The 16,729-nt window shown below is 38.9% G+C and overlaps 1 protein-coding gene across 3 annotated transcripts in view; it reads left to right on the forward strand.

Moving 5' to 3' along the window:
- Positions 1-15,091, forward strand: part of ADGRL4 (adhesion G protein-coupled receptor L4) — a 79,187-nt gene extending 64,096 nt beyond the window's left edge. For 2 of the 3 annotated variants that reach the window (XM_030495801.1, XM_030495797.1), the window contains 3 exons: positions 11,000-11,091; positions 12,680-12,848; positions 13,409-15,091. In XM_030495801.1, coding sequence (XP_030351661.1) covers positions 11,000-11,091; positions 12,680-12,848; positions 13,409-13,471 — 324 coding nt within the window. In that variant the 3' untranslated portion in view covers positions 13,472-15,091. The remainder of the gene's footprint in view (positions 1-10,999; positions 11,092-12,679; positions 12,849-13,408) is intronic. The other variant, XM_030495799.1, reaches the window with a different exon arrangement.
- The last annotated feature ends 1,638 nt before the right edge of the window (positions 15,092-16,729 follow it).

Genomic DNA, 16,729 nt, shown 5'->3' on the forward strand with positions numbered 1-16,729 from the left:
TCTTTTTTCTAGTAAGATAAACTGTGCCCCCTACTTTAATGGTTCCATATATATTAAGCCTCAATGGATTTCTTTTTTTTCCAAGAAAGCCACACAACTGTCTACACAACTGTCTAAATCAGGTTTGGTTTTGTTTGGTTTTTTACTTGCTTAATATTCTCTTGCTGATTCTTTACCCTGCCTTGCTATAAGTAGAATTACTATAAACACATATGCTTACCCTAAATTGTTTATTAAAAGGACCACCATAGGTTTGCTTTAGATAGTTAACAGACTGATGTCTTTTGGACCTTCTTAGTAATTACATAACGACTACATCCACACTACATATTTTCTCACTCAAATCACATATTCTAGCACTACTGTACTGTCCCTTTGATTCATTGCTCACAGGCATTTAGAGAAGCAAATTTAAATTTATAGTAGTAATTGCATATGAATACTCTGGAAATCTCACTTGGTCATTGAAAGAGTGTTTGTGGCTTTGAGTAAGATCATAAGCCACAGCATGGGATTTTGTGACCACATCCACAGCAGAATTGTGAATATTTCTAAAAAGCACAGGGCCAAATCTTTCAGAGGATTTGGCAAACTGTGGAAGGCATAGACGTCTTTCTGCCAACTATTCACACCACCAAAATGGCAAATATAGCCTGTTGTCAGACTTGATATCTCAGTCATGATGGTATCTCATCCATTCACTGAAGCTAGCTGTGCTAAAAGATAATATACAACTCCTCTTTGCCACATAAAATACTTCTGCAGGCTTCTGCATAAGGCGTCAGATGCAGCCTAAGACGGTTTTGCATTTATGCAAAGAAACCATTGGAGACGTATAACATGTAGTCTGAAGTTTTTGATGCACCTGGAATCAATTCATTAAAGAGCCTGATTTATGTCATGACCAGCTCCCAAGTAAATGCACCTTCTCAAAAGCTTCTTGGAAAAGGAAAGGAGTAAATATAGTAATTAATTACACTGTGAGCAAGATAGAACCCAGTCCTATGACTGGATCTAGTTATGGCTGAGGTCAGACACAGCTCTATTGGTTCATCCCTGCTGCCCTTGGCTGCAGAACTGAGGTTAAATACAAATACTAAGGTCAGCATGTGTTTAGCTTTGTAATCCAATAAGAAACAACATTAAATCTGAAGTCTGAGAGTGTGTTTACTCTGTTGAAAAATACGGAAACTCCATTTATTTATATATTTATTTACAGCTTGCTATAAGTGTTCTAAAAATATAAAGGAAACATTTAATTGAGTCTAAATCTACAGCTTGAGGTATGTAAAATAACAACTTGAAAGTATTCATATATAAAGAGCAACCCTATGTGAAAATGATGTATTTCCTGAGACAGGGTTTGAAATTAACTTATTTAGCTATGTTTTACCTTTTAAAACAAGTGAAATCATTAAAATCTTAGAATCATAAAATTCTAATCCTACATTAATGAAAGTATTTCCAAAAATACAGCATAAAGGGAGGTTGTTAATGGTTTTGTTACATTTTCTACTCCCAGGTAAGGCTGCTGTTGTATACCTAAAGCATTGCAGAAGATATATTCACTGGGGACATGATAATGAGATAAATCAGTCAGGAGACAAACCCAGACTGTTTGACTGCCAGCTTGTGTCCAATTTGATGCAATTAATATGGCATACATTTTCATTTTGAAGCTTAAACTGTTGTATTGTTAATAGCTTAATTCTGTTCTCCCCTGACTGAAATAACTATGACCCACTGAATGTTGGCATTTTACCCAGCCATTAGCCATACAGGCAGAAAGACAGAAATGTATTGCTCTCTGTGGCAGGATTCAGAGCATCACAAGCTCATTAATTCAAACACTCATAATGAGGGTCATTGTAAAGACTGATACAGATACAGCTGCTCTGAACTTCAGACATTTTTTGAAAGAGCCAAATTCAATATGATATATGTAAAAAATTCAAGTATATGCCTAAGAGAGCAGCAGGAGAAATTTTCTCATTCTTTTTTGTGAGATCTGACATCAGCATATAGATGGTTTCATCAATTATTGAGACAGAGACTAAGAAAGGAAAAGGGAATGATTTGGGGGTTTCGTTTTTGAAGTTTGAATATAAAGTGCTCAGACTGAATCAGAACTAGTTATGTCTGAATCTTTAGAATTAGCTGCCTCTTTCTTATACCTTCTCTTCTTTGTAACACTAGAGAGCCTCAAAAGGCTGGTATTTAAAGTGTTTTAATAACTTTTGAAAGGCTGGAGTGTATCTTTTACACGAGGATATCATATATGAAACTACCAATTCTTTTTTCATTATAGAAATACATGTGTATTGGAAACAGCCTCAAAAATGCAGTCTCATATTAAACAATTACTCCACTGCTAAAAAAAAGAGCTGTCTTCACATAGTCCTGGGTAAGGAATGGGGGGATGAGGGAGATCCAGGTCTCCCTGCACCAGTGAATATTTAATTACTATATGGCATGGAATAGATCCAGCAGGGCTGACAGAGCAATAGCAGTGAATAGCTGGTAGAGAGGTTGACGAAACTAAGGGTCATAGCCTAGTCTGAATATTAAGTATAACAGAAAATTGTTCCCGTGCCTCCAACATCCTGGATAAATGCCCTGTCCATGGGGATTTTCATTGTTCAGGTATGTCCTTTCTGGTTTTAATCAGAAAAGCCATCCTAGTCAGGAAGCCTTTCCAGGTGAAAGTATAGTCTAAAACAGTAAATGTCTTTTAGTGCTAATGAGCTGACATTTTTCAACGAAAAAATGTTGGACAAAATTTTCTTGAATGCCCTATCCTGATCTGTTTCATTTTACCTGATGTCCAGGTGCTAAGTGAGCTACCGCCACGAAAGATGGACCATTTCCCTCTGAGCTTTCAAGTGCTCTTTTGTCTTGCTTAAAAAAAGGGAGGGAGAGAAGAAGGAAAAAAAGATTTCTTAGTTGCCAAATTTGACAGCTGTCAGCTACCTTGATGGAGCAAAATTAAAATATATCACTTCACTCCGTATCTTACCATTTAATTGTAATTAATTATGAAAGAAACTACAACTCTTCAACATGAGTGCAAATATTTTTATTTGCAAGCAGATGTTTTGCATGTTTTATTAAATTTTGTGTATTTCATACCATTCAGTGCTCAACTAAAAATAACTATCATTCTGTACCTACACAGAGAGAGTTTCATGTAGTGTGAAGCACTAACACCATATTTACTTAAGGATAGAACATTATGTTATTCTTTCAGTATGTAAAATACAGACATTTAACAGTGAAATTAAGAACCTATTTTAAATATAGCTGTTGCTAAGCAATGTGCTATTAGCAGAACTCTAACAGCTTGGAACATTTAGCATTTTAAGACCTACGTGCTCATTTTTACATTATTACTTAGTTTGCAAAATGCAGTTAGTAATCAACAGAGAAGTTTGTAATTTGCTTAGACAATAGATGAGATTGTTTCTCAGTGCTCTTCTGGATCCTAATCTTGGGGAAAAGAACCAAGTAGTCATAGAATCACAGAATTGTTTGCGTTGGAAGGACCTTAAAGATCTAGTTCCAACCCCCTGCAGCGACACCTTCCACTAGACCAGGTTACTCAAAGCCCCATCCAGCCTGGCCTTGAATACCTCCAGGTGCATCCACAGCTTCTCTGGACAACCTGTGCCAGTGTCTCATCACCCTCACAGTGAAGAACTTCTTCTTAATAGCTAATCTACATCTACCCTCTTCTAGTTTAAAGCCAGTACACCTTGTCCTATCCCTACACACCCTTGTAAAAGTCTCTCTCCAGATTTCTTGTAGGCCCCCTTTAGGTATTGGAAGGCTGCTGTCAGATCTCCCAGGAGCTTTCTCTTCTCCAGGTTGAACAACCCCAACTCCATCAGCCTGTCTCATAGAAGAGGTGCTCTAGCCCTCTGATCAGCTTCATGTCCCTACTTTGGACTCACCTCGGCAGGTCCACATCCCTCTTGTCTGGACGACCCTAAAGCTGAACGCAGTACTGCAGGGAGGTCTCATCAGAGCAGAGTAGAGGGGGAGAATCATTTCCCTTGAATGTGATTGCACACTTGATGCAGCCCAGGATATGGTTGGCTTTCAGGTCTGCAGGTGCACATTGCCTGGTCACATTGGGCTTTTTGTCAGGCAATGGCCCAAAGTCCTTATCCTCAGGGCTGCTCTCAATCCATTCTCTACCCAGCCTGTATATATGCTTGGGATTGTCCTGGCCCACGTGCAGGACCTTGCAGTTGGCCTTGTTGAACTTCAAGAGGTTTGCACAGGCTCACCTCTCAAATCTGCCCAGGTCCCTCTGGATGGCATCCCTTCCCTCCAGTGTGTCAACCACACCACACAGCTTGGTGTCATCAGCAAAGTTGCTGAGGGCGCACTCAATCCCACTGTCCATGGCACCAACCATGGTGTTAAAAGATGTTAACCAAAGATGTTAAACAGCGCTGGTCCCAGTACTTACCCCTGAGGAATGCAACTTGTCACTGGTCTCTACTTGGACACAGCCACTGACTGCAACTCTTTGAGTGTGACCGTCCAGACAGTTCCTTAACCACCGAGTGGTCCATCTGTAAAATCCATGTCTCTTCAATTTAGAGACAAGAATGTCATGTGGGACAGTGTCAAATGCTTTGCACAAGTCCAGGTTGTCAGTTGCTATTCACTTATCCTCCAGTGCTGTAACCCCGTCATAGAAGGCCACCAAATTTGTCAGGCATGATTTGCCCCTACTGAAGCCATGTTGGCTGTCACCAGTCACTTCTGTATTTTCCATGTTCCTTAGCACAGTCTTCAGGATTATCTGCTCTGTGACTCTGCTGGGCACCAAAGTGAGACTGACTGGCTTGTAGTTTGCCCTGCGTCTTCCTTTTTTTCCCCCTTTAAAAAAAGGGAGTTCTGTTTCCCCTTTTCCAGACAGTGGGAACTTCACCAGACTGCCACAACTTTTCAAATGTGATGGATAATGGGTTGGCCACTTCATCTGCCATTTTTCTCAGGATCCATGCATGCCTCTCATCAGGTCCCATGGACTTGTGCACCTTCAAGTTCCTTAGACATTCTTGAACCTGATCTTCTCCTAGAGCAGGTGGTGCTTCATTCTCCCAGTCCCTGCCTTTCCCTTCTGCAACTCGGGTGGTGTGACTGGAGCACTTGCTGGTGAAGACTGAGGAAAAAAGTCATTGACTACCTCAACCTTCTCCATATCCCAGGTAATCAGGTCTCCCATTTCCTTCTGGAAAGTGCCCAAGTTTTTTTTATCACCAACGTACCTGTAGAAGCTTTTCTTATTCCCTGGCCAGTTTTAATTCTATTAGGGCTTTAATTTTCCTAACCTGATCCCTGGTAGCATTGAGACAGAGGGAGGGATGCAAATCTGCAAACAGACTTACAGGACCATCCTAGCTCTAAGTGAAGGTAGGTTAGCACAACATACGGCTTCTCCCACACTATCCAAAAATACATGTGATTGATTGAACAGACCTCCCCAGGCTAATTCCATTGGCAAAACCTCCTTATTGTTGACAAGATGATTAGGAAAGCACCAGGAAATTTCTTTGAATTTGCAATTGCTTTTTCTCTCCTGTTTATTTCTTTACAAGAGGAAATTATCCAGACCAATGCTGTGGCTGTGGGTTAGATCTAATCGTAGGATTTGTACCACTCCGGAGAGCTCCGAACTCTTCCTTGGGTGCCTGCTGTATCTTACCAACCAACATCACAGTTGTGAACATGGGAACTGTACCATGGAGATCCCCAAAACACAACTGCAGGAGAATTTCACTAACCTGCTCTAGAACACAACGTACATCCATTATAGAATCATAGAATCATAGAATAGTTAGGGTTGGAAAGGACCTTAAGATCATCTAGTTCCAAACCCCCTGCCATGGGCAGGGACACCTCACACTAAACCATGTCACCCAAGACTCCATCCAAGCTGGCATTGAACACTGCCAGGGATGGAGCATTCACGACTTCCTTGGGCAACCCATTCCAGTGCCTCACCACCCTCACAGTAAAGAACTTCTTCCTTATATCTAACCTAAACTTCCCCTGTTTAAGTTTCAACCCATTCTCCCTTGCCCTATCACTACAGTCCCTAATGAAGAGCCCCTCCCCAGCATCCTTGTAGGCGCCCTTCCCATACTGGAAGGCTGCTATGAGGTCTCCATGCAGCCTTCTCTTCTCCAGGCTGAACAGCCCCAACTTTCTCAGTCTATCTTCATACAAGAGGTGCTCCAGCCCCCTGATCATCCTTGTGGCCCTCCTCTGGACTTGCTTCAACAGCTCTATGTCTTTTTTATGTTGAGGATACCAGAACTGTACACAATACTCCAAGTGAGGTCTCATATACATGCAAGTGCTAATCCGCAGAGTGATACCCAGAGCAGTGTCCACTGTTGCCTGTAAATCCCTTGAAAATGCCACTCTCTGTGATATGTAAAGCCTTGACAGGGCTCCTCTTAACAGGAGTTCTGCAATTGGTTTAACAGATCCAGAAGTCACTCCTAAACCCTAAATCCTTGTGACCCTTCACAAAGGTGATCTCCCCAAGAGAGATGTACCACTTACCATCTTCCCTTCAAACTCAGTCACGGTTGTAGAATAAAACCTAGCTCATCCAGATTTGTGGCTCCTTGGAGATTAGTCTGGGTTACACAGATACATAAAGGTAGTTGCCCCTATCTTGAGAATCCTGATTTCATGGGATCATAATAACTGTCCTTATTCAATGTCTATTTCACATAAATATATTTTAAGTTTTCTACCATTTGTTCATAAATATACTACAACATTTCTAGAATTTAAGAAAGCTAAAAATACTTTTACAAATATCCTTAAGGAGAGATGGTTCCCTGGAGATGCTATGAGTGGAGGCTGTTCCTATATCAGCCCTTGTCTTTGATTAACCACTTAGAAAAAAAAAAAAAAGGGAATAGATTAATTATTAAAATTAGTCCTGTAGTGCACCTGAGCATGCTGAGTGAAACCTGATTCCCACTGAATCTTGAGGGGAGGGAGGGCTGAGAGTGCTCAGCACCTCACAGAATTGGGCTTGCAGGGAGAAAGTCAGAGGTTTCCTTTGTGAAATAGTAAGGACTGAGTGCGCTGTTTGCCCAGTAGAAGTTTGGGGTGGTTTGTTCAATAAAATATAAGAAAAAATGAATTCAGTTCTGGGCTTAGAATCAATGCAATTCCCCTTTAGCCTATTAGACTTGCCAAGAAGCCCCTCTCAGGACGTGCAGCAGTTTCTCTGACTGCTCAGCCATGTAATAACACTGAAAACAAAGGCACAGGAACTTGCCATGTCACACTGTAATGTCATCATTCAGTTGGTAAAATTGTGGCCATGCCACAACATTTCACACTTTGGGTTTGCCCAAAGCTGTGGAGTATCTCTGCTCATTATGCAGGTAGCTTCTCCCCAAAGCCAGCATGTGGCAGCAGCAGTCCCCAGGCTGGCCCTTTCCAGGCCTGTGCAAAGCCTGTTGAGCTTGTTTTCACAGTTGCCTGCACATCTTGCTCCACTCCAACTTGCTGCCTCTCTGGAGACAGAGTGCCTTATGTTTGCCATTTCATTCTCATTCACCTTGCCTGTCACCTTAAGGCAGCCTTAATTATAACATCGTTGAAGGTTTATTCAACAAGATCTGAAGATTGTGCTTTAATTACAAAAATGAAAACACGCGATTACAACCAAAATAAGTGTAAAACAATATTTGGCTATAAGTAGCAGCTGAAGCTTTTTTAGATGTTTCAGTGCCTCTCATCCAGAAGTCCCTCAGTTTGTCCCAGCTAGAAGATTAGGGGATCCAGGATTCCTTGTGCCTATCTATATTTTGATGACTTTTACAGCTTACTACCTCCATTTCTGCTCATTTGAAGCTCAGTTTTGGATACAAATTCAAATGTCTTAAGTGGCTGTTTCTTTGGGAATTTTGGGTGATTTGACTTTACATGCCATTTGTTGAAGTACGTATGGCTCTTTGAGGATGTCAGTTATATAAAGGCCATTTCCCCTTACTTTAGTCCAACTTCTCAGTACTCCTACTCAATTCAGCCATCCAATGTGAATTTTTTACTTTACATTTCCCAGAAATAGCTGAGGCAAAGAACACGCAGAGTATCAGGTTGAAGCAGAATATGTTCAGTTTAGGATTCCTGTTGGATTACCAATTTTCTCTAAAGGCCACACTTGGCACATTAACATTAGCTAGTTTTTTGTCCTGGATTTACTCATGAGTTCATGTTACTCTTTTCCCTCAAATTTTGCTGCATTTCTATGTTACTGAACAATTACGATTACTTTGTTGTTACCTGTTTTGTCCCATAAGGACAAAATGCAGTTCCAGAGGCCTCTAACTTAGGTTGAAAAGAAATAAAAACAACCACACTATGTTGCCTAAAAGCTGCTGTTTTGAGACACTGAACATTGTGCAAAGGCAGTCTATGCGCTTTGCTATAGATATTTTTTATTGATGGAGTGCTTCAAAATGGGACAAAAAACTGACTTAAGGCTTTAATAAATCTTAGAAATGACTGGGTATTTCAGAAGTTAAGCTCACCCTCATTACCCTGTAACACTACCTCCTGCGAGGCTACCTGAGACATATTGTACTATAATTGTGTTCTGGCAGCTGACTCCAAGAAGCCGATGTTAACCTCTCCCATTCCCCCGGTACAGATTATTCCCATTAGAATGGATTGATGAATGAAAAGATCATAGTTAATGGGTATTACTTTAATGCAGAGGGCCAAATCCTATTATCCTGTACAACGGATAGAGTAAATAGTATTTGTGTAAGGAGCCCCACTGGGACAAAGAGAAATGGAATTTGCTGCCACAAGGCCCCATATGTGCCCCTTGGCCCCCCCATCCTTGCTCATGCTCAATCCCATGCTCAGGAAAACATCTCCAGTTCTGCAGCTGGTTTATGTGGCCAAAAGATAAGGGGGTTTGGCCCATAAAGCTTCTTACAGAACCTATTAATGGCAAAAAGAAGGCTCTCATTAACATTAGTGATTTTGATGACAGGCCAGCAGAGAGAAAGTTTGGTCGTGTGGTTTGTGCTGTGATCTTGATAGCTCTTTTCTGTAGCTGTGTGTATTCTCCATGCTCATGGTACTTTGATCACATTTCACCCTACCTTTTTCAGATTAGTTAGTACATTAGGTGGGTTATGCAGATTACACTGTGTGCACTAAGTTATCTGATATATTATTCACCAACAAATATAAGATAAAAACTAAGTCTGCATATAATTACCCACAACTGCTGACTGACTTATAATTAACTTTGAAAAATTGCTGGTTTAGGAGATATTATAGATTACAATTTTAAATATAAGGAGCTTCAGAATAGCTCTCACGATCAGCGCAAGTACAAGGTATTCAGTGAAGGATTAATTCCCTAAACTGCTAATCAGCTCTATCTCCTGTCTTATCAAATTGTAAATACATTATGCTGTATTAAAGTATGAGCGTGCAGCTAATTAAAGCAGAGCCTGCATTTAATATCACATACTCCCCCCTTGACACAACAAAAATGTTCTAAGGACATACATAACAAGTGTTAACAAATGAAAGTGATTCTTTTTAAAGTGATGCTGTGCTCCTACAGCAGCCTTTTGTTTTCATTTCAGGGGGTTGTTGGGTTGGTTTTTTTTTTCTAAAGAAGGAGGGAGGAAAACCATACAGTCTTTCTGGAGAAACAAGTTGGGGAAGGCATTAATTCTATTCAGTCTACAGCTGGAAGCCCACAGGAACCAACCAAGGGATTACAACCAAGGATCTACAAATAGTATCTGGATGACATCCAGCTAAAATTTGGTTCATTTACTAACATTTTTAATAGATTCTGATGTTAAATACTGCAGAGCAAGATTCTTTTTTTTTTTTTAAAGCAAGAAAGCAAACCCATCCACGCTGTTACGTGAATGCAGTATAAATTCAAATGAAAGATCAATGAAGCCTAGCTGAGCAAACAGAGGTTCAGAACTATAATTGAGCATCATTTGCAAAACTGTTTTTTTCAGTTGCTTTTTTCTGTTTCAAACTGAAATAAAGTAATGCCATTTTAAAGAAGGCAGGAAAAAAATACTGAAATTATTCACCTATGAAACAAACATAAAACATAGGAAAGAATACACAGCAAGAAGCCTTTCAACCAAAGTTAGTTTTTTAAAAATTCTTCGTGTAAGCCTCAAAGTTTTTTTGTGCCGCTTGAAAGTTTTCACACCCCAAAGACCTCAGAACATATGATGTTATGAATGTTACTGAGCAACAAAAGACCTACATTTTGTCAAGGTCTACACAATACTGTATAATAGAAAATCCATAGGAGGGAGGGGCTTTTTGGTTTTCTCCATTTCCCTTTTTCCTTTCCCTTTTTCCTTTCCTTTCCCTTTTTCCTTTCCTTTCCTTTCCTTTCCTTTCCTTTCCTTTCCTTTCCTTTCCTTTCCTTTCCTTTCCTTTCCTTTCCTTTCCTTTCCTTTCCTTTCCTTTCCCTTTTTCCTTTCCTTTCCTTTCCTTTCCCTTTTTCCTTTCCTTTCCTTTCCTGTCCTTTCCTTTCCTTTCCTTTCCTTTCCTTTCCTTTCCTTTCCTTTCCTTTCCTTTCCTTTCCTTTCCTTTCCTTTCCTTTCTTTTCCTTTCCTTTCCTCATCTCTACTTAAGGACAATAATCTCAGCAGGAAATCAAAGAGATTTACCAATAAAATCAATAAACATTTGCAGACCATTTGTAGTGATACTGTTGAGATAAGGTAGCGTTACAGCCTTGTTTGATCAATGCTTATTACAGGGCTCATATTTTCTTCATAGAAGTGGAACAGAAAAGAGTGAGGGTTTTCCCTTCCCAGCACTGGATTCTATAGGTTTCAAATATACAGAAATTTCATCTGATTTGTTTCAGTTAAATGTGTAACAGTTACTGAAATTCAAAAGCATCCTGTTTTGAACTAAAAGTTCCTTTCTTCACTCACGGCAGGTTAATTTGTTGGCTTTTGGAGTGATTATTTATAAAGTATTTCGACACACTGCAATGTTAAAACCAGAAGTTAGTTGTTATGAAAATATAAGGTAAGTTTGATGATTAATACAAATTCTATCTTCTCTAGTTTAAATACAGACAGAGATGAAAGTAAGCCTTCAAAAGTAACAGTTTAATCGTCTGGAGGATTTGTAGAAAAAGATTATTTCTTTTTCTGTTAAAAGGTAGATTTTGCAATCTTTATTGCCATAGAGCAATACCTTGTACAGTAACACCAGGGTTGTGTGAGAGGTGTACAAGGAATACAAGTGGCCCATATCAAACAGAGGGTAAAGACAGATGGCAAGGTTAAAGAAGTAATTGTCCTTTTTTTCCTTAATTACTTTGCACAGCCTCTATGCAAGCCAAACAAGTTTTCAAACCTTATGCCTGAATTGGGATCAAAATATTTGCCTTGAAGTAACAAGTAATTCAGTGATAAGAGAATCAAACCATTCATGTTGTTTGTAAAAAGTCTACAGTAGGACATTGTGCTTCTGTGGTGTTGGGGGCTACAGCAGGATTCTCTCCAGGATTTTTACTTTGCATGCTGCTATGATTTTTCCATCAGCTCAGTCTCTTTTAAACTGATTTATAGGGACCTTGAAAACCGTTTGTGCAGGAAAAGCTGAAGTGTACTACAGGGAACATTGAAAACAACTTACTGTTTGTGTTGCTTAGGAACACTCCTGCAGTTTCAATGCATTGCACTAGATTTATAGTTAGGATTTAGCAATTGTTTGATTGATTACTTTTTCATATTCCTTACCCTTCGTAGCTTCATGTGGTGACCTGGTTTTAATGGAGTTGAAAATTATTCATTTACAGATGAACAGTGCTAAAAATGTCTGTTTTTCAGTGGAAGTCCTGCAAGGACTAGTCTGAGAATGTATAAGAAAGTAATCAGTGGCTTCATTTCCAAGACAACATGCTGTAATTTGCTCAAGTCTGTGAGCAGGGTTCTACAGTGTGTTGGGGGAGGGGTGGGGGGCGTGAGTCATAGCAAATCAGGTCCTATAATTTTAAAGCATCAGTGTGCTGACCCAGGAACTATTTGAGAGAATTCATGTTCTGAAAACAATATCTTTTTTTTTTTTTTTTTTTTTTTTTGGGAGAGAGAGAATGAAAGAAAGTACGTCTAGTTTTACAGCTGGCACCGTCTTCTGCAGTGAACCTGAGAGGCAGCCTGGGAACCTTTTGATGTCATGCACATGTACTGACCTAAGAGCATACTGTACATTTTTCTGGGTTATTTTTTGAGGAAGATAAGGGGGAGGAGGAAAAGTGGGGGAATGCTTCATAACAGACATATGTTTTTCCTTGGGGAATTACACTAACAGTAGATTTAAATCAAATCATATGGTGCTGCAGTACACCAGAGAAAACATATTTGAAGATTAAAGAAGCCAGCGTTTTAGGGCCCTCCAGTTCTACTCCTTTGCTCTTCGGCAGTGATTAGGCAAGCTTATTCGTGCCACAGTGCTACAGCACACCCTAAAGAACAGCCCATGTATTTGCATTTCTCAGGACTTTGCAGATGTGAAAAAATTGCCTAGGCAGCATTCACCACCCAAAGCGGTGAAAGAAGGAAAATAGCACTTGCCCACATGTTGTTCACAATGCTTCCTTCCTGTCTAGATCCTGTGCCCGAGGTGCTCTTGCTCTCCTGTTCCTCCTTGGGGCTACGTGGATCTTCGGAGTCCTCCATGTTGTCCAGGGATCCGTGGTTACAGCATATCTTTTTACAATCTTCAATGCATTTCAGGGGATGTTCATCTTCATATTTCTTTGTGTGTTGTCTAGGAAGGTAAGTGTCCCATTCTTTGTGGGAAGCCACTCAGGCAGTCTCATGTACCTACAGACGCAGCTGCCCAGTCCTGAAGTGGAGCTGTGGTACAAATGTTTTATCAGAGCAAGGGAGGAAATCCTTGTGCCATTAATGGGGGAGAGGAGAGAAAAGGTGAAATTTTCCCACTGCCTTCAGTGGAGACAAACCTCTGTCCAACTTTCACCTTCTTACATATTTCTTCCCAGTTTTAAAACCAATATATGAAACAAGAAAAAAAGGTTTGGGTTTTTTTTTATTATTTATTGTAAAACTGGTTATAGTGTCATTACCTCAGTGAAATAATGCAATGTGTGCAACAAAACTCACTTCCAGCCTTTCCAGTTAGCAGCAGGATTCACCCACACTATCCTGTCATGATACTTCCTCCTTTATTCTGTCCTAAAGTTAAAACCAGCCCCACCTTAAATCACCTTGTGAGAGGAGCAGTACAAAATTATTCTAAAGAAAGACATACAGAATTATTAATAAATATATAATAATAATAAATCTCATATTTGAATTCAATATTTTTATTTCAGATTCAGGAAGAATATTATAGGTTGTTCAAAAACGTTCCTTGCTGTTTTGGCTGCTTGAGATAAACGGAATGAAAATATGCACGAGCGTTTCAGTGGAAGAAGGGAGCAAGCTAGATGATGTTGTTATGGATGTTATAGAAAAAACATGTTATTTTGAAAGTATGAAATGACACAGTGAGCAGGCATATCTTTTAACTGAATTACTGACTGGTTTTGTACATATGTGTGCATTCATGCAAAGCATTTATATTATGCTGTATACAAAGAGTATACAAAACAAACTGGATTGTTGCAAAACAAATATTAATGAAGACCAGGGAAAAAAGCAAATTTCTAAAGAAACCCAAGATTTTTTAGGACTTTTAGGTTTTGTTTCTAATACTAGAAATACCTGCAGTTTTTGAAAACAAGATACCAAAATCTAACTGGCACAGCAGATTTTATGAATTGCTTTGTCAGTGGAAGCATGTTCACTGTGTTTTTTGTAGTAATGAGCTTCTTACATTAAGTTGTATGTGGTCATCTGCAGGGAATGGGTTCCATCAAAGAGTCATTAGATAAAGATCAGCTTCAGCCCAGACTTTGGAAAACATTTCTTTTAATTTAAAGTAGATTAAAGAAGGAATTTGTTGAATACTATTCTCTTATCACTCTGAAATATATATTTGTATTTTAATCAATTCTTTATTTTTATAACTTTTAAAGAACTGTTTAGATCTTAAGAGCTGAGGTCAGATCTGATACAAGAATGGTGGGGCAGCCATTTTGTAAGTGAATGATTGTTTTGTGAATACTTTGAAAAAGATCTGATTCTTGTTTTATTTAATTGCCAAAAAGACTGAGATCTGCTAAACAGGCACGATGATTTTGGAGGCTATGGGAAGAAGATGCTTTCACTAGTTTGTCTCTTGATATTTAGAATCCAGACCTTGTAGCATCAAATTAAAAGTGGTAGTAATCACTCATGCAGAAGAATGCAGATTTAAATTCAAGGTTGTGTGCCTCCGTACCACGTAAAATTGTAACTACAGCAGTTTTCTCTACTCACAGAATCTTTGAGTCAAGCAAAGAGTCTTCCTCTGAGGCTCCTGGTTTGGAAACACTTATCCTGTGTTTAACCTTAGGAGCATACACAGATCAACTGAAATCAAAGGGAGTACTCAAGGTGCAGGTTTTGGCAGATCAGGGCATGGACATGATGCATCAGCAGTTCCACCTTTGCCATCTCACTTATTTTTAATGTATGCTTTAATTTCACCCTTTCAGCACCTAGCTTATGTGGAGTGCTGAGCAATCCTTAATCCACGTTGCCTTCTCAGGAAGTGTCTAGGATCTCAGGTGAAGCCCAGTATTTTTACCAGTGAGGCACTGTAAATATGTAGTTGTTAATAAATCCCACTGTTGTGTTGTCTGTTAAAATAAAGCACTACTCTGAGGTTTATTTATATTAAAGGAAACCTTTTGTTGGTAATGGTCAAATTTGTTTGGTTTTTATCTTTTTTCCATATACACAAGGCTTTCTTGGTATGCACTGCAGTGACATGCTGCATTAAGTATATTCCATGTCTCTGATAAAATTTTGGAAACCACAAGAGAAGTCTTCTTTTCTTGGGGGGGGGAGAAAAAAATCTGTTGGTCCTTTGAATGTAAAATATGTGAATAAACTGATGTTCTTAGCTTTCACATTTTGACGTTTCACTTTATTTAAATAAGTACAGTGGTATAAGTTCTCATAGTTATATATTACTTGCCCTGAATTATTTGCTATATTTCTTTTGCTTTTGTATATGTTCTTCCAGGTTTAGGAAGATACAGGTACATATTACTTAAAAGAGTATTTTAGAAGGATATCTACTAATACATTGTTTTTAATCTCCTGCAGAAATGTAACCTGTAGTAAGTCCGACTGGACAAAGAAGCATCTCTAGTAACTATATAATGATTTCAGCATGCTCAGTGAGATTGAAAACATTCCTGGAAAAGAAAATATTTCATAAATTGTTTAGGTTACAATAGACTTTTTAATGAAAGAACGTCCTTTATAGGAAAACTGTTTTTTCCAGTCTCTGGGTCACATCTTCATAGAAACTCTGTTTTCTTTACGTGCAAGGATGAGTTTCCGTCTCTTAATACAACACATAAGGAGCAGAAAAGAAATTGTTTAGATTCATTGCCTTAAAGCCTGAAGGCTATTGTAATTGTCCTCCCTAATGCATGCAGAAATACTGACAAGAAATAAAAGGTTTTATTTGTCACAGCCCTTAGTAACACAAGCCCCAACCCAGAGAGAGAGAGGAGGAGAGATAATGGACATCAATTGGAAAAAGAAAGGTTTCAGCAAGATATGAGGAAAAACCTTTTCACTGTGAGAATAGTCAAGCATTGGAAATGTATACCCAGAGAGGTTGTGTGGTTGTGTTAAAATCTTTGGAGTTTTTTAAGACAGGATAAAGCCCTTAGCAGTCTGATCTCATACCTGACCCTGCTTTGAGCAGGGTCCCTCTGAGATCCTTTCCAGTCTGAATTGTTCTATGAGTCTATGATATGAAATATCAAATCAGAAAAATTACAATTGGGCATTAGTTATGATTTTCAAACTTGCACGCAAGTGCCATGCATCAGCTGCACCAACTGTTTTTCCAAAAATAAATTTTACATACTTGTTAGAGTGGTAAACAATTTACTGGTTTGAAAAATAAAAACTTGTTCAGCATTTTTTCATATTACATGCTTTTGAGAGGTATATGACATCTCCAAGTGGGGCCAACAGGAAAAAAAAGCCAAACAATGATTGACAAGACAGATAAAAAGTAAAATGTTAAGGTTTCACTCTGAAAGCAAGTGCTTGCTGAAGAGAGAAATTGTTTCCATTAAACCAATCAAAGAGAAATTGTGTTCAGTGTTGCATTTCAAGGTGTGCTTCAGAATATAATAAATAAAGTCTGGATTAAGAAAGACTGGTTTATTCTGAAATAATTATTTCCTCAAAGAATTTGAAGTCTATTTCAAAGAAACCACAATATTTAGGAGTTAATTAGCATCACAACCTTTGGGAGGTTCGGTCTGTCAGAGCTGTGCTGATGAACAGATCATCAGCGCTCTTTACCTACTAGAATGAAGCATGTAGGCATTGAAAATACCATCATTACTGTTCAAATTTATTTCAGACTTTCCTCCACTCTCCAGCTGTCGTAGTTCTTCAACTCAGAACATGGTGATACCGTGACGCCAGGAATCTGCAAACTTGTGCCTCTTATTGACCAGCCATATAAAGCAATGTTGCACATGGTGACGTTAGGCAGAATGAACAGATATTTTTGG

Source organism: Strigops habroptila, chromosome 8 (assembly GCF_004027225.2).
Source record: "Strigops habroptila isolate Jane chromosome 8, bStrHab1.2.pri, whole genome shotgun sequence".
NCBI lineage: Eukaryota > Metazoa > Chordata > Aves > Psittaciformes > Psittacidae > Strigops > Strigops habroptila.